The sequence below is a fragment of the Microcaecilia unicolor genome, chromosome 6, assembly GCF_901765095.1.
Source record: "Microcaecilia unicolor chromosome 6, aMicUni1.1, whole genome shotgun sequence".
Classification (NCBI taxonomy): domain Eukaryota; kingdom Metazoa; phylum Chordata; class Amphibia; order Gymnophiona; family Siphonopidae; genus Microcaecilia; species Microcaecilia unicolor.
Window position 1 is genome coordinate 176494313 of NC_044036.1, and position 25746 is coordinate 176520058.

The 25746-nt window shown below is 47.2% G+C and overlaps 1 protein-coding gene across 2 annotated transcripts in view; it reads right to left on the reverse strand.

The window, feature by feature from the left end:
• Positions 1-25746, reverse strand: part of STAB1 (stabilin 1) — a 299279-nt gene that overhangs the window by 64054 nt on the left and 209479 nt on the right. For both annotated transcript variants that reach the window (XM_030205497.1, XM_030205496.1), the window contains exons 53-55: positions 22609-22755; positions 19293-19349; positions 13657-13846 (exon numbers count right to left, since the gene is read on the reverse strand). In XM_030205497.1, coding sequence (XP_030061357.1) covers positions 13657-13846; positions 19293-19349; positions 22609-22755 — 394 coding nt within the window. The remainder of the gene's footprint in view (positions 1-13656; positions 13847-19292; positions 19350-22608; positions 22756-25746) is intronic.

The following is a 25746-nucleotide window of genomic DNA, read 5'->3' on the forward strand; positions in this document are numbered from 1 at the left end:
GAGTTACCGTCCTAGCTCACTCTGGCCTATCCGAATCCGTCTTGTCATTTGTGGGACATGGACCATAAAAGTCTGCCTGGCACTGTCCTCACATTCCAATTACTGGAGTTTCAGTTAAAGCTCAGTCACTCAGGCCCATCCTACAACCAGATTGCTATAAGCAAGACTCAGACTGTACAATCCAGCCATAGGCGGTCGGTGGCCCAACTGTTTGGGAAGGCTAAAGGGGGTGGGGTTAGGGGCGGGTTGGGGTGGGTTGGGGCGGTACTTACTTCCATAATTGTCTGACGACACACAGAAAAAAAAATAAGTAAAAATAAAATAGTCACAATTAATACCTTTTATTAAATTTAGATATTAGATTGTAAGCTCTATTGAGCAGGGACTGTCTCTTTGTGTCAGGTGTTCGGCGCTGCGTGCGTCTGGTAGCGCTATACAAATGTTAATAATAATAATATTAGATATGTATCATATGTCAAAGAATAAAGTGGTTGCTCAAAGCATAAGCTAACCACAATCGCTCAACTGCAAAACACTATGCACAACTTTGTGCAAAAACACACTCAGAACCTTACTGTACCATAAATATTACACTGGACAGAACCTAATACACCAATATAGCGAATGCTACATACCTGTAGAAGGTATTCTCCGAGGACAGGAGGCTGATTGTTCTCACTGATGGGTGACGTCCATGGCAGCCCCTCCAATCGGAAACTTCACTAGCAAAGGCCTTTGCTAGTCCTCACGCGCTCTTCCCGCCCGAACCGGCTCGTGTTCGTCAGTCCCATAAGTAGCAAACAAAGCAAGGGAAGACAACTCCAAAGGGGAGGCGGGCGGGTTTGTGAGAACAATCAGCCTGCTGTCCTCGGAGAATACATTCTACAGGTATGTAGCATTCGCTTTCTCCGAGGACAAGCAGGCTGCTTGTTCTCACTGATGGGGTATCCCTAGCCCCCAGGCTCACTCAAAACAACAACCATGGTCAATTGGGCCTCGCAATGGCGAGGACATAACTGAGATTGACCTAAAAAATTTACCAACTAACTGAGAGTGCAGCCTGGAACAGAACAAACAGGGCCCTCGGGGGGTGGATCCTAAAGCCCGAACAGGTTCTGAAGAACTGACTGCCCGAACCGACTGTCACGTCGGGTATCCTGCTGCAGGCAGTAATGAGATGTGAATGTGTGGACAGATGACCACGTCGCAGCTTTGCAAATCTCCTCAATGGTGGCTGACTTCAAGTGGGCTACTGACGCTGCCATGGCTCTAACATTATGAGCCGTGACATGACCCTCAAGAGCCAGCCCAGCCTGGGCGTAAGTGAAGGAAATGCAATCTGCTAGCCAATTGGATATGGTGCGTTTCCCCACAGCCACTCCCCTCCTATTGGGATCAAAAGAAACAAACAATTGGGCGGACTGTCTGTTGGGCTGTGTCCGCTCCAGGTAGAAGGCCAATGCTCTCTTGCAGTCCAATGTGTGCAGCTGACGTTCAGCAGGGCAGGAATGAGGACGGGGAAAGAATGTTGGCAAGACAATTGACTGGTTCAGATGGAACTCCGACACAACCTTTGGCAAGAACTTAGGGTGAGTGCGGAGGACTACTCTGTTATGATGAAATTTGGTGTAAGGGGCCTGGGCTACCATGGCCTGAAGCTCACTGATTCTACGAGCTGAAGTAACTGCCACCAAGAAAATGACCTTCCAGGTCAAGTACTTCAGATGGCAGGAGTTCAGTTGCTCAAAAGGAGGTTTCATCAGCTGGGTGAGAACGACATTGAGATCCCATGACACTGTAGGAGGCTTGACAGGGGGCTTTGACAAAAGCAAACCTCTCATGAAGCGAACAACTAAAGGCTGTCCTGAGATCGGCTTACCTTCCACACGGTAATGGTATGCACTGATTGCACTAAGGTGAACCCTTACAGAGTTGGTCTTGAGACCAGACTCAGACAAGTGCAGAAGGTATTCAAGCAGGGTCTGTGTAGGACAAAAGCGAGGATCTAGGGCCTTGCTGTCACACCAGACGGCTAACCTCCTCCATAGAAAGAAGTAGCTCCTCTTAGTGGAATCTTTCCTGGAAACAAGCAAGATGCGGGAGACACCCTCCGACAGACCCAAAGAGGCAAAGTCTACGCTCTCAACATCCAGGCCGTGAGAGCCAGGGACCTGAGGTTGGGATGCAGAAGCGCCCCTTCGTCCTGCGTGATGAGGGTCGGAAAACACTCAAATCTCCACGGTTCTTCGGAGGACAACTCCAGAAGAAGAGGGAACCAGATCTGACGCGGCCAAAAAGGAGCAATCAGATTCATGGTGCCTCGGTCTTGCTTGAGTTTCAACAAAGTCTTCCCCACCAGGGGTATGGGAGGATAAGCATACAGCAGACCCTCCCCCCAGTCCAGGAGGAAGGCATCCGATGCCAGTCTGCCGTGGGCCTGAAGCCTGGAACAGAACTGAGGGACCTTGTGGTTGACTCGAGATGCGAAGAGATCTACCAAGGGGGTGCCCCACACCTGGAAGATCTGTCGCACTACACGGGAATTGAGCGACCACTCGTGAGGTTGCATAATCCTGCTCAACCTGTTGGCCAGACTGTTGTTACGCCTGCCAGATATGTGGCTTGGAGCACCATGCCGTGACGGCGAGCCCAGTGCCCCCCTGCTTGTTGACGTAATACATGGCAACCTGGTTGTCTGTCTGAATTTGGATAATTTGATGGGACAGCCGATCTCTGAAAGCCTTCAGAGCATTCCAGATCGCTCGTAACTCCAGAAGATTGATCTGCAGATCGCGTTCCTGGAGGGACCAGCTTCCTTGGGTGTGAAGCCCATCGACATGAGCTCCCCACCCCAGGAGAGACGCATCCGTGGTCAGCACTTTTTGTGGCTGAGGAATTTGGAAGGGACGTCCCAGAGTCAGATTGGACCAAATCGTCCACCAATACAGGGATTCGAGAAAACTCGTGGACAGGTGGATCACGTCTTCTAGATCCCCAGCAGCCTGAAACCACTGGGAAGCTAGGGTCCATTGAGCAGATCGCATGTGAAGGCGGGCCATGGGAGTCACATGAACTGTGGAGGCCATGTGGCCTAGCAATCTCAACATCTGCCGAGCTGTGATCTGCTGGGACGCTCGCACCCGCGAGACGAGGGACAACAAGTTGTTGGCTCTCGTCTCTGGGAGATAGGCGCGAGCCGTCCAAGAATCCAGCAGAGCTCCTATGAATTCGAGTCTCTGCACTGGGAGAAGATGGGACTTTGGATAATTTATCACAAACCCCAGTAGCTCCAGGAGGCGAATAGTCATCTGCATGGACTGCAGGGCTCCTGCCTCGGATGTGTTCTTCACCAGCCAATCGTCGAGATATGGGAACACGTGTACCCCCAGTCTGCGAAGTGCCGCTGCTACTACAGCCAAGCACTTCGTGAACACTCTGGGCGCAGAGGCGAGCCCAAAGGGTAGCACACAGTACTGGAAGTGACGTGTGCCCAGCTGAAATCGCAGATACTGTCTGTGAGCTGGCAGTATCGGGATGTGCGTGTAGGCGTCCTTCAAGTCCAGAGAGCATAGCCAGTCGTTTTGCTGAATCATGGGTAGAAGGGTGCCCAGGGAAAGCATCCTGAACTTTTCTTTGACCAGATATTTGTTCAGGGCCCTTAGGTCTAGGATGGGACGCATCCCCCCTGTTTTCTTTTCCACAAGGAAGTACCTGGAATAGAATCCCAGCCCTTCTTGCCCGGATGGCACGGACTCGACCGCATTGGCGCTGAGAAGGGCGGAGAGTTCCTCTGCAAGTACCTGCTTGTGCTGGAAGCTGTAGGTTTGAGCTCCCGGTGGACAATTTGGAGGTTTTGAAGCCAAATTGAGGGTGTATCCCTGCCGGACTATTTGGAGAACCCACTGGTCGGAGGTTATGAGAGGCCACCTTTGGTGAAAAGCTTTTAACCTCCCTCCGACTGGTAGGTTGCCCGGCACTGATACTTGGATGTCGGCTATGCTCTGCTGGAGCCAGTCAAAAGCTCGTCCCTTGCTTTTGCTCGGGAGCCGATGGGCCTTGCTGAGGCGCACGCTGCTGACGAGAGTGCGCGCGCTGGGGCTTAGCCTGGGCCGCAGGCTGTCGAGAAGGAGGATTGTACCTACGCTTGCCAGAAGCGTAGGGAACAGTCTTCCTTCCCCCGAAAAATCTTCTACCTGTAGAGGTAGATGCTGAAGGCTGCCGGCGGGAGAACTTGTCGAATGCAGTGTCCCGCTGGTGGAGCTGCTCTACCACCTGTTCGACTTTTTCTCCAAAAATATTATCCGCACGGCAAGGCGAGTCCGCAATCCGCTGCTGGATTCTATTCTCCAGGTCAGAGGCACGCAGCCATGAGAGTCTGCGCATCACCACACCTTGAGCAGCGGCCCTGGACGCAACATCAAAGGTGTCATACACCCCTCTGGCCAGGAATTTTCTGCACGCCTTCAGCTGCCTGACCACCTCCTGAAAAGGCTTGGCTTGCTCAGGGGGGAGCGCATCCACCAAGCCCGCCAACTGCCGCACATTGTTCCGCATGTGTATGCTCGTGTAGAGCTGGTAGGACTGAATTTTGGCCACGAGCATAGAAGAATGGTAGGCCTTCCTCCCAAAGGAGTCTAAGGTTCTAGAGTCTTTGCCCGGGGGCGCCGAAGCATGCTCCCTAGAACTCTTAGCCTTCTTTAGGGCCAAATCCACAACTCCAGAGTCATGAGGCAACTGTGTGCGCATCAGCTCTGGGTCCCCATGGATCCGGTACTGGGACTCAATCTTCTTGGGAATGTGGGGATTAGTTAGAGGCTTGGTCCAGTTCGCCAGCAATGTCTTTTTTAGGACATGGTGCATGGGTACAGTGGACGCTTCCTTAGGTGGAGAAGGATAGTCCAGGAGCTCAAACATTTCAGCCCTGGGCTCGTCCTCCGCAACCACCGGGAAGGGGATGGCCGAAGACATCTCCCGGACAAAGGAAGCGAAAGACAGACTCTCAGGGGGAGAAAGCTGTCTCTCAGGAGAGGGAGTGGGATCGGAAGGAAGACCCTCAGACTCCTCATCAGAGAAATATCTGGTGTCTTCTTCCTCTTCCCACGAGGTCTCACCCTCGGTGTCAGACACAAGTTCACGGACCTGTGTCTGCAACTGTGCCCGACTCGACTTTGTGGAGCCACGTCCACGATGGGGGTGTCGAGAGGTAGACTCCCTCGCCCGCATCGGCGAAGCTCCCTCCGCCGACGTAGTCGGGGAGCCCTCCTGGGAGGCGACGGCAGCCGGTACCACACGTGGCACCGACGCCGGAGACCTCACCCCGGGCGATGGACCAGCCGGCACCACACTCGACGGTACCGGTGGCGCAAGCACCGCCGGTACCGGAGGGGTAGGGCGCAACAGCTCTCCCAGAATCTCTGGGAGAACGGCCCGGAGGCTCTCGTTCAGAGCGGCTGCAGAGAAAGGCATGGAGGTCGATGCAGGCGTCGACGTCAGAACCTGTTCCGGGCGTGGAGGCTGTTCCGGGCTATCCAGAGTGGAGCGCATCGACACCTCCTGAACAGAGGGTGAGCGGTCCTCTCGGTGCCGATGCCTACTGGGTGCTGACTCCCTCGGCGACCCAGAGCTCTCGGTGCCGACACGGGAAGGAGACCGATGACGATGCTTCTTCGACTTCTTGGAACGAAGCATGTCACCGGAGCTTCCCGGCACCGACGAGGAGGACGTAGAATCCAGCCGTCGCTTCCTCGGGGCCGAGGCCGAAGAAGGTCGGTCTCAGGGGGGCTGTACCGCAGGAGCCCTCAGGGTAGGGGGAGACCCACCCGAAGGCTCACCGCCACCAGCAGGGGAATGGACAGCCCTCACTTGCACTCCAGACGAAGCACCACCGTCCGACGACATCAGCAGACGAGGTCCCGGTACCACCGACGTCGACGCAGCTGTCCGATGTCTCAGCGCCGATGCAGAGGGCCGATGCCTCGATGCACTCGATGCACTGGCGGCCGAGGATGAAGGTCTGGACGCTGAAGACGTCGATGCACTCGATACCCCCGGTGCCGATATCGACGAAGAGCCCGAGAACAAAACGTTCCACTGGGCCAATCTCGCTACCTGAGTCCGCTTTTGCAAAAGGGAACACAGACTACAGGCCTGCGGGCGGTGCCCAGCCCCCAAGCACTAAAGACACGACGCGTGCCTGTCAGTGAGCGAGATGACCCGGGCGCACTGGGTGCACTTCTTGAAGCCGCTGGGAGACTTCGATGTCATGGGCGGAAAAATCACGCCGGCGAGATCAAAAGTCGAAATGGCGGAAAAGGCACCACAAAAACAAGGGGAAGAAAACTTCGACCCGAGGCCTAAAAGCGGCCTACCCCGATGACGAAAGAAAACTTACCGGGGCGAAAAAGCTGGAAATATCGGGGGAAAAGAGACCGAAGAGTCCCTTTCCACACACAGAATGTTTTTTTTTTTTTTTTTTTTAACACGAAGAGAACGCGCGAGGTCGACTTTGTGGGGCACGACACGGCGAAAACACAACCATACCGAGCGCGGACAAAAGAAGACTGACGAACACGAGCCGGTTCGGGCGGGAAGACGGCCGCGCATGAGCGCGCGAGGACTAGCAAAGGCCTTTGCTAGTGAAGTTTCCAATTGGAGGGGCTGCCGTGGACGTCACCCATCAGTGAGAACAAGCAGCCTGCTTGTCCTCGGAGAAACCACCCATACGGAAAATGCAGACTGTCAACAATATGAAACAAAGGATCATAATATCACAATTCTCATGTAGAGCCACAAAACACCCTTTTAGGGTGGATAGTGTTCACAATGAGCTCCTTTTATTAACAACCATATGTAGATCCTTCAAGAGGTAGTATGTCATGATTTAGGCTCTACACCCTTTCTGATGTTTTGGTGCCAGCTCAGTAAGGCCAACACACAATCTCTCCACTGCAAAACACTATACACAAACTTGTACAAAAACACACTCACAACCTTACCAAACCATAACAGCGCTAATTACAAGTACAGGACGAGCTACAACTTTATGCGTGGAAAGGCAGCACTGTAATTACACTGAGCTCTAAAACACCAGTACACAAGCTAGTGAAAAAAATAAAAAACAAAAAGGGCTGCAAATACTACAAATACTACATGCTAGCTGAATACTGTACCTTGAAACACATGACACAACAGATATGAAGGCAAAATACTGAACTGGAAAGTTACCTCAAGAAGTCAGCATGCAGCAATACTAGAAAAATTTAAACTTGCATGCAAAATATCACAGATGCACATTTCCAAAAGCTGACATATTCCAATTAATAAATTCTGAATAAAAAAAATGTTTTCTACCTTTGCTGTCTGAGTGTTTAGTTTTTCTGTTAGCTTTGGTCCCAGTTTCTTCTGTTGTATGCAGCAATTCTCTTCTCCCCTGCCCTCACCTCCTCTCCAGGGATCTGTTCTCTCCCCCTGCCTTCCCCTTCTCTCCAGCGATCTCTCCCCTCCCCTCCATCCATCCACCCATGGCCAGAAAATCGCCTCTCCCCTGCCCTCCCCTCCAGTGATCTGTTCTCTCCCCCTGCCCTCCCCTTCTCTCCATGTCTTGTCCAGCGATCTGTTCCCCTCCCCTCCCCTCCATGTCCAGCGATTCTCCCTGCCCTCGCCTTAACCGTTTTACTCTCCCTGGCAGCAACGTCTGTGAAGAAAAAGGCACTACAGGCTCGCCTCTGGCTTCAGCTTTTCCCTTCGCTCTTCACACAGTGTCCCACCTTCGCGATGATGCATTTCCTGTTTCCGCGAAGGCAGGACATTGTGTGAAGAGCGAAGGGAAAAGCTGAAGCCAGAGGCGAGCCTGTAGTGCCTTTTTTCTTCACAGACGTTGCTGCCAGGGAGAGTAAAACGGGTAAATGCGGGGGGGGGGGGGGGGGGGGGGGGGGCAAGGAAGGCTGCTGGTCGGGGAGAGCAGGAAGGAAGGAGGGACGGTGGGAGAGCTCCCTGGCTGCTGCGCAAGCCCTGCGTTTGTGAGGGCAGCAGCCAGGGGAAGGTCAAGATTGGGCTGGGGAGGCTTAGCCTCCCCAAGCCTCTTATACGGGGCGCCTATGAATCCAGCCCAGCTAATACAGCCAGAATTGCCAACTAACTACTACTACTACTACTATTTAGCATTTCTATAGCGCTACAAGACATACGCAGCGCTGCACAAACATAGAAGAAAGACAGTCCCTGCTCAAAGAGCTTACAATCTAATAATCTAAGCATCACTTGACATGCAAACACTTATGCAGTGCTTTTTTTGTAGAAAAAAAGATGCCGGTACTCATTGTGGCGGGGTCACCTCATATGACTCCACCCCTATTATAGCCACACCCACATTAGCCACACCCCTTATACCAGCCATGGCACATATAAACAGACATCATTGAAAATATTATACTAGTATAGGAGAAAAAAATAACGTGATTTTTTTTCATTATAAATAATTTCTGTAAGCTGTTACAGCTCCAGTATACCCAGTGCAAAATAAGACAGCAGATGTAAATTCTCAAATTGGACATACTCCAGACACTAAAATGAAAATAAAATGATTTTTTCTACCTTTATTGTCTGGTGACTTTGTTTTTCTGATCATGCTGGCCCAGTATTTGATTCTGCTGCTATCTGTCCTCTTAACTCCATTCCCAGGGCTTCCTTTCCATTTATTTCTTTACTTTCCGCCTTTCTTCTTCATTTCTTGCCCTACATCCGTAAGTTAAAGCTGGGTCCTCCGCAGACTTGACTGTCCAGTGGATCCAGCTTCTGTCTATTTTCTTCATCCATGTGCAGATTTTCTCCTCTCTTCCTTTTCCCTCATCTCATCTCCTTCCTCACTCTTCCCTCCCCTCCATCCATGTCCAGCATTTCTTCTCTCTCCCTGCCATCTCCTCCATCCACCCATGTCCAGCAACCCTCCTCTTCCCCTGCCCCTCCAGCCACCCATACCCAGCGATTCTCTCCTCTCCCCTGCCCCCCCCTCCAGCCACCGATGCCCAGCGATTCTCCTCTCTCCCCTGCTCCCACTCCAGCCACCCATGCCCAGCGATTTTCCTCTCTCCCCTGCCCCCTCCAGCCACCCATGCCCAGCGATTCTCCTCGCTCCCCTGCCCCCCCTCCCTCCAGCCACCCAGGTTGTCCAGTGGATTCTTCAGCGCAGGCAGGAAAGATCCCCAGTCTTTGCTGCCTGCTGCCGGCGCGGACTCTCCCGCAGCGCTACTGCATCGCTCTTCAAAATGACTGCCAAGACTTACAAGGGCGGCTTCCAAGACTTCAGCAGAAGTCTCGGCGGCCATTTTTAAAGAGTGATCCTGCAGCAGGGTAGAGTCAGCGGCGGCAGCGGGCAGGCAAGACTGGGGATCTTTCCTGCCTGCCTCGAAGAATCCATTGCCTTCTTCAGGTATGACTTGGACCCTGTAGCTCGGGGGAGGGAGGAAGGAGAGTCGGCTCGCCCTGAAGAACAACCGGCTCTTGCGAGCCAGTGCGAGTCAGCTCAAGCACACCACCGGACAGACCTCACGAAAAAAAGGTGCCGGTATGCCATATCGGTGCGTACAGGCACAAAAAAAGCACTGCACTTATGCAACCTTTAGTTTTGTTTTTTATACCAATCATTTTCTAATTAGAGATCCTCTGTGTTCATCCCACACCTTTTTGAATTCCTCCACAGTTTTTTCTCCACCACCTCTCTCGGAAGGGCATTCCAGGCATCAACCACCCTCTCCGTGAAAAATAATTTTCTGACATTACTCCTGAGTCTACCACCACACAACCTCAATTCATGTCCTCTAGTTTTACGTGTTCTCTTTTCTGGAAAATATTTGTTTCTATATTAATACCTTTCAAGTATTTAAATGTCTGTATCATATCTCCCCTGTCCCTCCTCTCCTCTAGGGTATACATATTCAGGTGTTCCAGTCTCTTCTGATATGTCTTTTGGCGCAAGCTGCAATTCATTTTTGTCACCTTCCTCTGGACTGCTTCAAGTCTTCTTACATCTTTACCAAGATATGGCCTTCAAAACTGAACACAATACTCCAGATGGGGCCTCAACAACAACTTGTACAGGGGCATCAACACCTCCTTTCTTCTAACCTCTCCCTATTTAGCCATGTATCCTTCTGGCTACAGCCGCCACCTTGTCACACTGTTTCGTCGCCTTCAGATCCTCAGATACTATCACCCCAAGATTCCTCTCCCTGTCTGTGCATATCAGACACTGTGGGAACAACCATTAAATGACCTGTATTGATGCAAAACCTTCAGGTGCACTTATATGTAGACTTGCACAAAGGGAAAATACACACACCACCTGATATTCAAAAAGGTTTAATTATGGGCTAGATTCAATAAATTAAGCTAGTATTCTGTAAAGTGTGCTTTGCGCAGAGCGCCTGTTATAGAATACTAGCTTAGATCACATTTTCCCGCCGATTCTATATAGTGTGACTTAAGTTGCACATGTACATCCATTCGTATTACAGATTTGCGCGCGCACAACGTAATTAGCTTAACAAGCCAATCAGCACCGATAATTGAACTTAACAAGCAATTGACACTAATTGACATTAATTAGAATTTACACACACAACTATCTAAGCTATTCTATAAAGTGATAGCGTAAATTTTAAGACATGGATCTGAAAAGGGGGCATGGCCATGGGCGTTCCTTGAATTTACGTGCTGTGTTATAGAATATGCCCATTCCGCATGAAATTTAGGAGTCAGCATTTACACCAGGTTTTCATTAGCGTAAATGGCCGTGACTACATCTAGTCACTAAAAACGGAAGTTGGAGGTATTCTATAAACTACGCCTATGTAACCCCCCCCCTATTGCACGGGGTTACTGAAAGGATAGAGCCCTTGTAGAAGGTCACTGGGGTGGGGGGGGGGGGGGAGTATCCAGGAGGTCCCTGGGTGAGAAGTAAGCCCAGCCCAAGGGGACGGGTTAGGAAATAAAATGCAGCAAGATGGCGCAGAAAAAGGATGAGTGACATGTTGAAAAGAGTTAGGAGGAGATAAAAGGGTTATCATGTGTTTGCACATGGTCTTTTGGCTGTCCAAAATTCCCCTGCTGGACACCAATGTGGAGTAAGGGGAGTCCATGTTTAAGAACTGACAAGCTGTGGATTTGGGAATAGGAGACAAGTCATAGTCCAGACATACAGATACTGTCAGGAGCTCTGGCGCGTGGGTCAAGGGAGTCACATCCAGGAGCTGGAGATAGGAACTGGGGAGGGTTCCCCTATGAGATGGAACCCTCCCCAGTTCCTATCTCCAGGAGCTGGAGATAGGAACTGGGGAGGGTTCCATCTCATAGGGGAGCCGGGACACCTGAGCCTGGAATCCTTACATAGGAACCACCCAGCCCGTGTGAGATGGATTGTCAACTGGAAGGGATAGACAAAGAGTATATATTTCTGATCTGTATTCTTGTAAATACTCTGCTAAAATCAAGTCACTTATATTGGACTGTTATCTATTTCACAGGTTTGAACTATCTGAGCTGCTGATTGCAGAAATTAATAAAAGTTCCAGTTGTTTTTCATATAAATCACTGGACTATGAAGTGATTTGATCCTAGAAAGTGCCGTGGAAACCAAGGGCTCTCAGGAGCTGTTCTAATTAACTGCCAGCTTGCATCCCGCGGGAGATTTGGAGTACAGACTGAGTTCCTGGGAGAAGAAGAGGGTCTCCAAACCCACTAACTATTTCTTTTTCCTACGTGGAGGCGTCAACTGTGAGGTGAAAGGGTCCAAAGGAGTCTGCCTGTCGAGGAAGCTCCCCTCCCACTCGGACCCCAGACCCAAGGAAGTGCTGGGAAGGGGGCGTTTCACCTACATTTAAGCATATTCTTTAAACTGCTCCTAAATTTAGACACAGTTTATAGAATACACCTAGGTGTATTTTTTTTCAGCACCGATTTTTTTAGGCATGATATATAGAATCTATCCCTTTGGGCATGAGCAAGGCTGGCACTCAACTGATGGCGGTTAGGTGCACAAATGCCCCTCCCATAGCCACACCTCCTGGAGTCCTAAGGCAACATTGTCTCTGTCTCTGGTTTTTACTCCAAACAAGGAGGGAACATTCCAGAACCTTTTTTTTTTGTCCATTGATCTATTTTCCCAAATTAATGCCCCTAGTAATGGAGTCTCTAAGCAGTAACAATTTTCTGTTTTGAGCTCTTTTGACATAGCCTGAAGGAATTTTGGTGCAGTGGGTGTTAGTGTAAACCACATTACCTTTCTTCTCTAAGGCCATTTCAGGTTCTGTTATTGGATCCTAATCATTTACCAGCACAGAGAAGACATTTTGCAGTGGTATCCTTTGGGGAGTGGTTTCTCTGTAATACAGAGTCCACTATAATCCATCTATGCCTGGATTGTGTGATTCTTTGCACTAATGGGGTGCTTTATCTTTCTGTATCCTGGAAGAGGCCCTTTTATTTGCAGAGAGCTGGAGATAGATAGAGGAAACTCTAAGGCTCCAAATGGTTTGTTTTAGGATTATGACACTGCAGCTTTTGCATTGAATAACTGTAATTATGATTACTGGATCTAGTATAACGTAGCTGTATTATCAAAGATAATGTATTATCAAAGGTAAAGTATCAAAGGGAGTGGAGGAGTGGCCTAGTGGTTAGAGCGCCAGTCTTGCAATCCAGAGGTGGCCGGTTCAAATCCCACTGCTGCTCCTTGTGATCTTGGGAAAGTCACTTAACCTTCCATTGCCTCAGGTACAAAGTTAGATTGTAAGCCCTCCTAGGACAGAGAAATATCCAGAGTACCAAATGTAACTCACCTTGAGCTACTACTGAAAAAGGTGTGAGCAAAATCTAAATAAATAAATGTGATTTTCATTTAAGTTTATTGGTTATTCCCCTTATTTTATGAGTTGGGTGCCCAAATTCAGTGCTAAATGGTTCTTTAGGCACAGAAAAGGCGGAAGCATGCTAAGCGCAATTCTGGTGGCCAGTAGTTGGGTGTGTGTCTCTGCCATGTCAACTGAATTACCATGCCCAAAATGAGGGCATGGACAGAGTACTGAACATACCCAGCATATTTTTTTTTGTTACATTTGTACCCCACACTTTCCCACTCATGGCAGGCTCAATGCAGCTTACATGGGGCAATTGAGGGTTAAGTGACTTGCCCAGAGTCACAAGGAGCTGCCTGTGCCTGAAGTGGGAATCAAACTCAGTTCCTCAGTTCCCCAGGACTAAAGTCACTACCCTAACCACTGGCACTCAGTGTGTATTCTGCAAATGGTGTGTAGTGTGAAGACACAACATTTCAGCACTGAATTCCACACCTACTATTAACACTACATAAGTACTGGAAAAGCATCTCGTGGGACCTGGAGAGTGTGGTGTTGTGTTCTTTTTTTTTTTCTGCAGTTTGTGATTTTGGTGCATTCAGAGACCCTACCCAGGATCTTCTTTGTGGATGTTAGAGTGCTGTGGGTAACCGTCTGGAGAATAAATGCAACTGTATGCTTTATGAAACCAGAAACATGGGGCGAGTGGGTGAGTGGTAGATAGAGAGGGATTATAAATGCCCAGTGATTGAACTATCTAATTAGACTATTACTTGTATAGATTTATAGTCTGTGTGTCATATCTCACCTCGACAATCGCTTCCATAGTGGTTCTTGCAACACTTGGGAACCCACTTTGAGGAGTAGCAACTCTTCTTGCACCCGAGGACCGTTTGGCCATGAAAATCCAAAGGGTTAAATGAGGTGTCCATATACATAAGGAAGGAGTGGAATCTTAGAGGTCGTCTATTAGGATAAAAGCAGGACTTTATTGTTCCCTATGGGAAAAGAAGCACCCAATAAACAAACAGTTTTCTTTCCCTTTCTAAAGCATAGTTCAAAGCAAAGATGATGCGAAGTCCCAATTTTTTGACATTGAAAGAGTGTGCAATAGGCTGACTACTGTATCAGACAATCATTTTCTAATCATATTGGTAAAATGTACAGTGCATGCTACACATGTGTACATAGCAAACCAAGTTACTTATCGTAGCTGGTGTTCTCCAAGCATAGCATGACCTACATCTTCCGATGGAGCCCAGCATGGGAAAAAGCTTCTCTAGCTTGGAAATTTTCCAGACGTTTTTGACAAGCATCACCGTGCACCCCAGTCTTTAGTAAGCATAGAATAGAATACATCTTCTAGAAGAGGTAGATGGGTATGTGAGGACTTGTATCCTGTTGTTCATGGAGAACACCTTGCTACAAGTACATAACTTGGTTTTCTCTGAAGACAAGCAATATAGCTAGTGCTCACAGATGGGACTCTCTAGCTATAGGCTGCCTTGCACAGAAAGAAAATATATATATCACGAAAGGTGTTGCAACAGGCAAACATCAAAGTATTTTGGTGGAAACTAGCCTTTTCACATTTTATCCTTTTTTTAAAAGCAGGCTGAAAATGAAGAGATATGGGCCGGGGGGAGGGGGGTGGTGGTGGTATAGAACTGGATTCCAAAGAGATTCTGGAGGACAGACTGGCCAAATTAATGGTCAAGTCTCTTTCAAAATAGTAGTGAGATGTGATAGAGGTCCATGCTATAGCCTTCCAAAGTTCCTTCATGGAAGCTGATCTCTACCACAGCTTGGACATTATAAGCCTTGACATGACCATCAAGAGTCAAGCCTGCCTGGGCATAAGCAAAGGAAATGCAGTCTGCTATCCAATTAGAGTGCATTTGAAACTGGCAGTCCCTAGCTTGTTGGAGTCAAAAGAAACAAAAAAACTAAGTGGACTTTCTAAGGGCTTTAGTCCACTCCACTCTAAAGCTTGTTTCAAATCTCAATTTCACTAAAAGGAGCGTGCAGGACTTGAGGGGAAGAGCGAGCAGGGCAGGCAACGTGGCAGCGCCAAGACCAGCTCTGGATGAAGGCTTCAGGCTGGCGGGGGTTGGGGACCCCCACCAGCCAAGGTATTAAATTGTGGCAGCGGAGGAAGGTGGTGAGGCAGCAGCAGGGCAGCAGATCAAAATGTGCCCCCCCCCCACTTCGGGCTCTGGCCCCCTCCCGCTGCGAGGTCTGGCTACGCCCCTGGTTTACTTTGAAGGGCAGTTTATAACATTGAATAAAACATCTAAAAATTTGGCCCACTTTGCTCATTGCTTTATTTCCTAGATTATTAGTTAATAAAATCTGCTAATTAAGAGTGGTCACACTATACAGTGGGGGAAATAAGTATTTGATCCCTTGCTGATTTTGTAAGTTTGCCCACTGACAAAGACATGAGCAGCCCATAATTGAAGGGTAGGTTATTGGTAACAGTGAGAGATAGCACATCACAAATTAAATCCGGAAAATCACATTGTGGAAAGTATATGAATTTATTTGCATTCTGCAGAGGGAAATAAGTATTTGATCCCCCACCAACCAGTAAGAGATCTGACCCCTACAGACCAGGTAGATGCTCCAAATCAACTCGTTACCTGCATGACAGACAGCTGTCGGCAATGGTCACCTGTATGAAAGACACCTGTCCACAGACTCAGTGAATCAGTCAGACTCTAACCTCTACAAAATGGCCAAGAGCAAGGAGCTGTCTAAGGATGTCAGGGACAAGATCATACACCTGCACAAGGCTGGAATGGGCTACAAAACCATCAGTAAGACGCTGGGCGAGAAGGAGACAACTGTTGGTGCCATAGTAAGAAAATGGAAGAAGTACAAAATGACTGTCAATCGACAAAGATCTGGGGCTCCACGCAAAATCTCACCTCGTGGGGTATCCTTGATCATGAGGAAGGTTAGAAATCAGCCTACAACTACAAGGGGGGAACTTGTCAATGATCTCAAGGCAGCTGGGACCACTGTCACCACGAAAACCATTGGTAACACATTACGACATAACGGATTGCAATCCTGCAGTGCCCGCAAGGTCCCCCTGCTCCGGAAGGCACATGTGACGGCCCGTCTGAAGTTTGCCAGTGAACACCTGGATGATGCCGAGAGTGATTGGGAGAAGGTGCTGTGGTCAGATGAGACAAAAATTGAGCTCTTTGGCATGAACTCAACTCGCCGTGTTTGGAGGAAGAGAAATGCTGCCTATGACCCAAAGAACACCGTCCCCACTGTCAAGCATGGAGGTGGAAATGTTATGTTTTGGGGGTGTTTCTCTGCTAAGGGCACAGGACTACTTCACCGCATCAATGGGAGAATGGATGGGGCCATGTACCGTACAATTCTGAGTGACAACCTCCTTCCCTCCGCCAGGGCCTTAAAAATGGGTCGTGGCTGGGTCTTCCAGCACGACAATGACCCAAAACATACAGCCAAGGCAACAAAGGAGTGGCTCAGGAAGAAGCACATTAGGGTCATGGAGTGGCCTAGCCAGTCACCAGACCTTAATCCCATTGAAAACTTATGGAGGGAGCTGAAGCTGCGAGTTGCCAAGCGACAGCCCAGAACTCTTAATGATTTAGAGATGATCTGCAAAGAGGAGTGGACCAAAATTCCTCCTGACATGTGTGCAAACCTCATCATCAACTACAGAAGACGTCTGACCGCTGTGCTTGCCAACAAGGGTTTTGCCACCAAGTATTAGGTCTTGTTTGCCAGAGGGATTAAATACTTATTTCCCTCTGCAGAATGCAAATAAATTCATATACTTTCCACAATGTGATTTTCCGGATTTAATTTGTGATGTGCTATCTCTCACTGTTACCAATAACCTACCCTTCAATTATGGGCTGCTCATGTCTTTGTCAGTGGGCAAACTTACAAAATCAGCAAGGGATCAAATACTTATTTCCCCCACTGTATATCCCTGGGACACACTACTAGTCATCTCTCTCTAATGCAGGGGTTCTCAACCCAGTCTTTGGGACACTCCTAGCTAGTCAGGTTTTCAGGATGCGCACAAGGAGTATGCATGAAACATGACCCTCGAGGGCTAGAAGTAACGACCAAGAAAAAGGTGTGAGCAAATAAAAAAAAATGTGAATGCACTACAAATTTGCATGCACTACCTCCACTGTATGCAAATCTATCTCATGCATATTCATTGCAGGCATCCTGAAAACCTGACTGGCTAGGTGTGTCCAAAAGTTGAGAACCACTGCTCTAATTGGGAAAACGGACTATTATTCCTACCAGGGGCGTAGCCAGACTTCAGCGGGAGGGGGGTCCACAGCCCGAAGTGAGGGGCACATTTTAGCCCCCCCCAGCATCGCCGACCCCCCTGCCACTTTTGACCCCCCCCCCCGGCGGCGCCGCACCTCCCCCATCTCTTTTGACCCCCCCCCACCGCCGCCAACCCTCCCCCGCCACCGCCAGGTACCTTTGCTGGCGGGGGTCCCCAACCCCTGCCAGCCGGTCCCCTTCAGCGCTGGTCTGCAGATCCCATTTTATGCATTGGAGCATTAACGGCATGCCCTGCTTCCCTCGAATGCAAATCTATTTCATGCATATTCATAGAGGATATCCTGAAAGCTCGCCTGGCTGTGTGTGTCCCAGTGACTGAAGCTATGAATGACTGGTCTAATCTCTAATTTTTCATAGCCTGTTTCAACATTCTAGGTAGGTAGACAATGTATAAGCAAACTCCTATCCTCTTCCATTACATGAATGGAATCTCTATTCATAAAGAAAAAACATATCTGTGGTGTCACAATAATTATTAGACTGTTTCAGACATTCATAAAAATGTCTTTACCAGAAAACTTGCAACATATTTCAAATATCGTACCACATAGAAATGCTAAAAAGAGAACGGGGTCAATATTCAGTCCACAGGAGTTAGCTGGGCTGACTCTTGCAGTTGGTGCTGATAATTTTCTTTCCTTTAGTCTCAACAGGTCACTCCAAAAGTCCACCTCAGTGTTATTTTCTTTTCTTTGCTCACTTTATACACGATTATCCTGTTTTTTACCATCACATAGGAGTCCTTTTACTAAGGTGCGCTGAAAAATGGCCTGCAGTAGTGTAGGCGTGTGTTTTGGCCATGCACAGAATAATTTTTCAGCGCACCTATAAAAAATGCCTTTTTGGGGGGCCAGAAACAGACATGCAGCAAAATGAAAATTGGCGCACATCCATTTTGGGTCTGAGACGTTACTGCCAGCTATTGACTTAGCAGTAAGGTCTCTCGCATTAACGGGCCAGTAATAGTTAAATGCCAATTACCGTGCACGCACCATAAAATACAAATATTTTCTGACCTGCATAGTGGACGCACGTCAAAAATGAAATTACCGCCTGGGCCACACGGTAACTGTATGGTAACTCAGAATTGACACGCATTGGGCGCATGTAAGCGCTTACGCGGCTTAGTAAAAGGACCCCATAGTTGGTTCTCTTTTCCATTAGATTTCTCTCCTGTTTCTAAAATCAAATCTGCCTTCAGTGGGAATTTGTGTATCACTATTGAGTGGCCTAATGGTTACTGCAGTGGGTTATGGGCCTGGGGAACTGGGTTTGATTCCCACTGTTGCCTACTGGTCGGCAGTGGGTTGAGATCCTGGGGAATCGGGTTCAATTCTCTCTGCAGTTCCGTGTGACCTGGGCAAGTCACTGAACCCTTCATTGCCCCAGGTACAATATACTACTTAGATTGTGAGTCCATTAGGGACAGTGCCACTACCTGTAAAGAAAATGTAAACCATTTGGTATAGGTGATATACGAATACTGAAAGTAAACAAAAAATACTGTTCAATAGCTCATGCTTAAGTTGTAGAGCTCTGTATCACTACAGATTTATAGCTACAAAATTGTATGTCAAAGTATGATAGTTCCTGCCTCAGATGATCAGCTGTGTGGCAGTGGACTACAATTACTTCTGCTTCTTTTGGAGATCTATGTTTTAGTAGAGGTCAATAGTACCTTCTGGGTATGAGTAATGCATGATTAGGGCATCTGGTCTGATTTATGACCTTCATTGCTTTGTCATTTGAAATAATGAGGGGGAAGCTATCGAGTGGACTACTGTTAAGACAAGTCATGCTATTTTAGCACAGGGTCCCATTTTATATAACAGATGTTGGCAATGGAGGTGAGCTAAAACAAAATTAGAAGAGAGAGAAAATGGAGAGTTGCAAGATAGCTAACAAATAAAATTATTTTCAAGCTGGGGTGATATTTATTAGACAAACAGAAATATCCAAATGGGTAGTATACAGGAGCTTCTGAGACCAGGTACAATACAAATTTACCACAGAAGAACTCAACATTGAAACAGAGACAAAACACCTGAAAGGCTTCCTAGAGGGAAATTAAAAGTGTCTAGTCTTTACCTGCTCCACTGATCCAGAAGGACAAGGAAGTGGGAAGAGACAGTGGGCACAGGAGCTCTGTAAAAACAAACCAGAAATACACATTTCACATTTTTTTTTATTTGCTCACACCTTTTTCTTGGTCGTTACTTCTAGCCCTCGAGGGTCATGTTTCAGGATATCCCTAATGAATATGCACAAGAGAGATTTACATGCCTACTATCTCTATAGTATGCAAATCTTTCTTATGTGTACTCATTAGGGATATCCTAAAAACTTAATATGTTGGTGGCCCTTGAGGACTGGGAGTGAAGTCCAAGGTTCTTGATGGTCATATATTCTGCGAAACATCTTATACACTGAGGCATTCTGAGTTTGGAAACCTTCAGTGGAGAAGGTTGAACTCAATTTTACAGCAATATTTTCTTTTATTTTAAAAACAGAGCACATAGAATTTAATGATCACAGGATATTTTATAAGCATAGCCACCATCCAGGATATTCCCTCCTCAAATAAACTCAAGCCTTTCTAGGGTATCTCCATCTCTCCCATCCTCCTATCTGACAGAGGGCCTTGAAGGGTCATCTCTGTCCATCCTTTCCTTATTAAGGAGCCCTTTTACAAAGCGGCGGTAAACTCACCGCAGGCTTACCACATACCAATCTGGAGCTACCGTTAGACCAATGCAGGTGCTGGCAGTAGTTTTACCCTAGCGTTATGGCATTTCTGGTGCTAGCAGAAATATTCGAAAAATATTTCCACAGGCGCTAAGCCAGTGGTAATTGGGCAGTGCCATGTGCTACTTGGTTACTGCTGGGTTAGTGCGGAAGCCTTTATTGCCACCTCAATGGCACTTTGTTCTGAGAATGCGTGTTTATTGGAAGTGCCTGATTTTTGACTTTTTGGATTGGAATACACCAGGAGGAAGCAATCCAATAGAGTGGAATAAACTACCTGTTGTCCTCAGGAGACAGAAGAATTGGGTTTTGTTTAAGAAATTATTAAAACATCATTTGTTGATGCAGGCTCCAATCTGATTGCTGTATAAAAAAAAGAGTCTAATTGTATTTTTATGTATATATGTCTTTTGTTTGATGTATTTTTTTATTATGTGTTTCGCATTGTACTCTGCTCTGGATAACAGTGGAATATAAATGCTAATGAATGAAATGAAAATGAAATAAACTCCATTTTCTGAACAGTGCTGCAAAGAATCTTGACCCCAGAACCCCCTCCTCCTGAGCCCCGGAGTCAAGATTATTTCTTTCTCACAGGAAATAATACCGCTAACCCAAACACCCAGCTGACAGAGCAAGGTTGGAGTTATGCGATAAGGTGGGTTAGAGGCAGGATTATGCAAAAGGGGTGGGGTTGTGATGTCATATCTGCTGATGTCATCAAAGGGGTGGAGAATGGGGCAGAGTGGGTGTGGCCTGTGTCGGTTCTCAATTCTGATTGGCTGATATGACCGGAAGTAGGCGTAGCTACCTGTCAAAATCAATTAAAGATAGTTAACGGTTGACGAATGCCAGGAAGGTATACTATGGAGCCTCAAGCCTCCCCTCCTGACACCTGTTATGATACAGAATCTCTTGTGGCTTCTTTCCCCAAACCTAGAGAATGACACGGGTGATAAAGTTTGTCTCCATCCCCGCCCCGTCCCTGTGGGTTCTGTCTCCATCCCCACCCCGTACCCGCAGGTTCTGTCTCCATCCCCGCCTCCGCAGGTTGTGTCCCTGTCCCCGCCCCGTCGGCTCTGTCCTCATCTGCAGAAGCATTGAACACTTATGATTTTATATTTAAATCTTTTTATTAAAGTATAAAAAGGAACAATATGCTGTGCAACTGTTGTATATAAATTACAAATAGAGAACAATAATAACAATGAGCAGCTATAATAACCCTCCTTCCCACCACCACCCTCTACCCTTCCAACCTCAACGATAGGTGATTTCTACTACATCAAGGAATCCTAATTCACACTGTTAAAATGTCCAGGGGTATAAAATACAGCCCGTTCTATATGCCCTATAGGGGAAAAATATACCCTATAAAGCACTATTATGGTTTTTTAATCTGTGGATAAATAAGAAGTCATCAACAATCTCAGGATTCAATCTAGCTCTCCTGTCTTCCATAGTCCTTCCTGGAATAGAAGTTGTCTTCTTAGAAGATGTACTAGTAGCAGGATGTACAGGATCTCCCATGCAAATTTTGCTAGTTGTGGACAGTATGGTTGCTTGTTTTTCCAAAAAAATCATAATATCTTTGTAGGCATCACTTAAACATAAATAACAGTCCAGTTCATTAACAGGCTTCAAAGTAGAAAATGACACAGGGACTAAATTTGTCCCCTGTCCCCATCCCTGTGGGCTCTGTCCCCATCCCCACCCCATCCCCTTGGGATCTGTCCCCGCCCTGTCCCCACGAACTCTGTCCCCGTCCCCATCCCCCACAGTTACTGCGGTTCGTCGTCCCTGTGTCATTCTCTACCCAAACCTTCCCCCAAAAGATCATGACACTTCTCTGCAATTGTAAAGGAGATCACATTCTTCCTACCACAAAGAACAAAACCCTCTTTGGGATTCTGGAGGAATGCCAGCAATGTTCTGAGTACTGGAGGGGTAAGTTGTCATGGATCTTCTGGGTGTGGGTGAATGAGGGTGAGTAAGTCACCAGGAATTCTTAATTATATCAGACAGTGGGAAAGAGGGGATTGAAGGAAGGATATAACAGCACTTGTGAAGGGGGTTGAGGCTCTGGATAAGACAATGGGAGAGAAGGGATTAGAGGGAGGATATAGCAGCACTTGTGAGGGGGGCGGGGGTCGAGGCTCTGGATAAGAGAAGTGGGAATGAACAGCAGATTAGGTGGCCATTGTTTACCAAGGCTGAATATACTATATCTAGGCAACCAAATGTTAACCTCCTAAATTTATAAGAATTTTCAGATGAACCTAAGTGCTTAAATTTCTGGCTCAAAAATTTTCTAAATCTAGGCAGCCATTATTTGGTACTTAGCTGTGACTGAAAATTCATTTGTAGGCTTCATTTTGAACATCTGCAATCACAGGCACTATGTCAAACCACCACACATTGCCACTGCATGATGACTGGAAGTTTCTAGGGAACAAAAGACTTGACCTGGCAATTTCAACTCAAGCCCTTTACATGACAATGCACAGCTCTTGTATTGAGCCAGTGGGACAGCTAGGTAGTTGTTTTTGAACATTGTACATCATCTTGATTTTTATGGTAAAAAGGCAATTCATTAAATGGGAATAAACATAAACAAACAAACAAACAAACAAACATAATCAAGCCTCAGTGGTCTTACATCAGTTTCCACAGTGTGAAATTCATCACAATGTGCTCCCAGGTTAGGAGGCTCCAACAGCTGGTCAATGCCATGTGCAATCCCGTTGCTGAACTCCATGTTTCTCTGCAGGACCCTCGCATTCTGATCTCCCACCATAAGCTCCCCCTATGAAAAGAGTGGTTTAAAATCTAAGTTTTTACCAAAACTAACAGCAACAGGCAAAGTTAATCTGCAATCTCTCTCTCTCTCTCTCTCTTCAAACATTCTAAGCACTGTAGGACATTTTTTTTGAATTATGAACATAGTAACATAGTAGATGACAGCAGAAAAAGACCTGCACGGTCCACCCAGTCTGCTCAACAAGATAAACTCATGTGTCATTTTTTATGTATACCTTACCTTGATTTGTACCTGTCTTTTTCAGGGCATAGACCGTATAAGTCTGCCCAGCACTATCCCCACCTCCCAACCACCAGCCCTGCCTCCCACCGCCAGAAAAAACATAGAACATGACTGTTGATAAAGACCGTAAGGTCGATCCAGTTTGTCCATCCACACAAATTACTAGGCTATATAATCCCTTCTTCTCTCTCAGAGTTCCTCTGTGTCTGTTCCATGCTTTCTTGAATTCATACACAGTCCTTGTTTCTACTGTCTCCAATGAAAGGCCATTCAACGTATCCACCACCCTTTCTGTAAAGAAATATTTCCTCAGCTTGCTCCTGAGTCTATCCCCTTTCACCTTTATCCTATGATCCCTCATTTCAGAGCTTTCTTTCTATTAAGAGGTCTATGTCCTGTGGATTTCCCCAAGCGCACTTCAATTATGGTTTATTAACTTTTATTACAGGAACTTTTAAACCCAGCTATGCTAACTGCTTTCACCACATCCTCTGGCAACAACTTTGAGAGCTATATTATGCACTTAGGGTTACCATTCGTCCGGATTTCCCCGGACATGTCCTCTTTTTGAGGGCATGTCCGGGGCGTCCGGCGGATTTTGCCTGCACCCACGTTTGTCCGGATTTCTGGACAAACGCGGGTGCGGGCAGGCGCGTGCGTGTGGGCGGGCGATCGGCGCCGTGGTAACCCTACTCCCGTCCCCTCCCCTTCCTTACCATGTTCCCTGGTGGTCTAGTGACGTCTTCGAGGCAGGAAAGAGCCCCCTCTTTCCTGCCTGGAGCGCTGCCTCCCCTGTCTATCATCCTCCTCGGTCTGGCTGGGGATTCAAAATGGCCGCCGAGAGTTGAACTCTCGCGAGGCCACTTCAACTCTCGGTGGCCATTTTGAATCTCCAGCCAGACCGAGGAGGATGCAGCAGGCAAGGACAGGCAGCGCTCCGGGCAGGAAAGAGGTGGCTCTTTCCTGCCCCGAAGAGAAGACCCTACTAGACCACCAGGGCTAGATAGTAAGTGAGGGGGGGAATATGTGAGGGGGGGGAAACATGTGACGGGGGGCGGGGAATAGAGGGGCGGAACGAGGACCCGAAGGGGGCGTGGCGGGGGCGGGGTATGAGGCGTGGCGGGGGCGGGGTAGGGGGCGTGACATGTGTCCTCTTTTTCAGAGGACACAAAATGGTAACCCTATATGCACTGAGTAAAAAAATATTTTCTCTGCTTTGTTTTAAAAGTACCACCTAGTATAGGGGTGTGCCATAACCCAGTCGGGTTTTCAAGATTTGCACAATGAAAATGCATGAGATCTATCTGCATATAATGGAAGCAGTAAACACAAATCAATCTCATGCATATTCATTGTGGAAGTCTTGAAAACTGGAATAGGTTGTGGTCCTCAAGGACTGTGGTTTCTCAACTCTGACCTAGTAACTTCATGGTATGCCATCTATTCTTTGTAATTTTGAAAAAGAAAAGACAGATTTACATTTACTTGTTTCATTCCACTCATCAATTCTGTTACATCACCCCTCAGCCATCTGGAGTGGAGGAGTAGCCTAGTTGTTAGTGCAGCAGACTTTGATCCTGGGGAACTGGGTTTGATTCCCACAGCAGCTCCTTGTGACTCTGGGCAAGTCACTTAACCCTCCGTTGCCCCTGGTACAAAATAAGTACCTGAATATATGTAAACTGCTTTGAATGTAGTTGCAAAAACCTCAGAAAGGCAGTATATCAAGTCCCATTTCCCTTCCCCCTTTCCCTCTTCCTTAGCCTTTCCTCATAGGGGTTTTTCCATCCCCTTCAGCATTTTGGTTACCCTTTTCTAATTCGTCTGCATGTCTTTTGAGAAGCAGTGACTAGTCACACATAATTCTCAAGGACAGGTGAGGTCACAACATGGAGTAATACAGAGACATTATGAGAATCACTGTTTTATTCTCTATTCCTTTCCAAATGACACTTAACATTCTGTTTGCTTTTTGGCTACTGCTACATGTTCAGCAGAGGATTTCAATGTATTGTCCACAGTGATGCCTAGATTATTTTCCTGAGTGGTGACTCCTAATACAGAGACGTTGGCTCATGTAGCTATCATTTGGTTTATTCTTTACAATGTACACAATTTTGTACTTGTTCATATTTAATATCTTCTGACATTTAGATGTCCAATCTGCCAGTATCACAAGGTCCTCTTGCAATTTCTCATAATCTTCTTATGACTGAACAATTATTAATAATTTGTGATATCTTGAAATTTGGCAGCAGGCACCATTTTGAACTTGGCACTATTTATTTATTTAGATTTTGCTCACACCTTTTTCAGTAGTAGCTCAAGGTGAGTTACATTCAAGTACACTGGATATTTTTAGCAGGAGCATGACTGGCTGGGGATTGCTCTGTCCTGTGACCCCCTGGCATCCTGTTACATAATGTAAACCCAAATCCGCCTTATGCTATAGCATTACCATAATGAGGCATTCATATGAGAGTTGCATTCCTATGCCTGTTTCGAAGTGACTCCAGCCTATGTGGGGGGAATACCAGCTGGACAACAATTGTGGTTGAAATGAACGCAGTCTGACAACCTTTGCAATAGAGGTAATTTTAAGGGGCAAATTTTAAACAGTTGCAAGTTACACAGCGATTTTAAGGCATGTGCTTTACTCAGATTTTAGAAAGACTAAGGAGGCTAGGGCTTTTCAGCTTGGAGAAGAGACGGCTGAGGGGAGACATGATAGAGGTATATAAAATATTGAGTGGA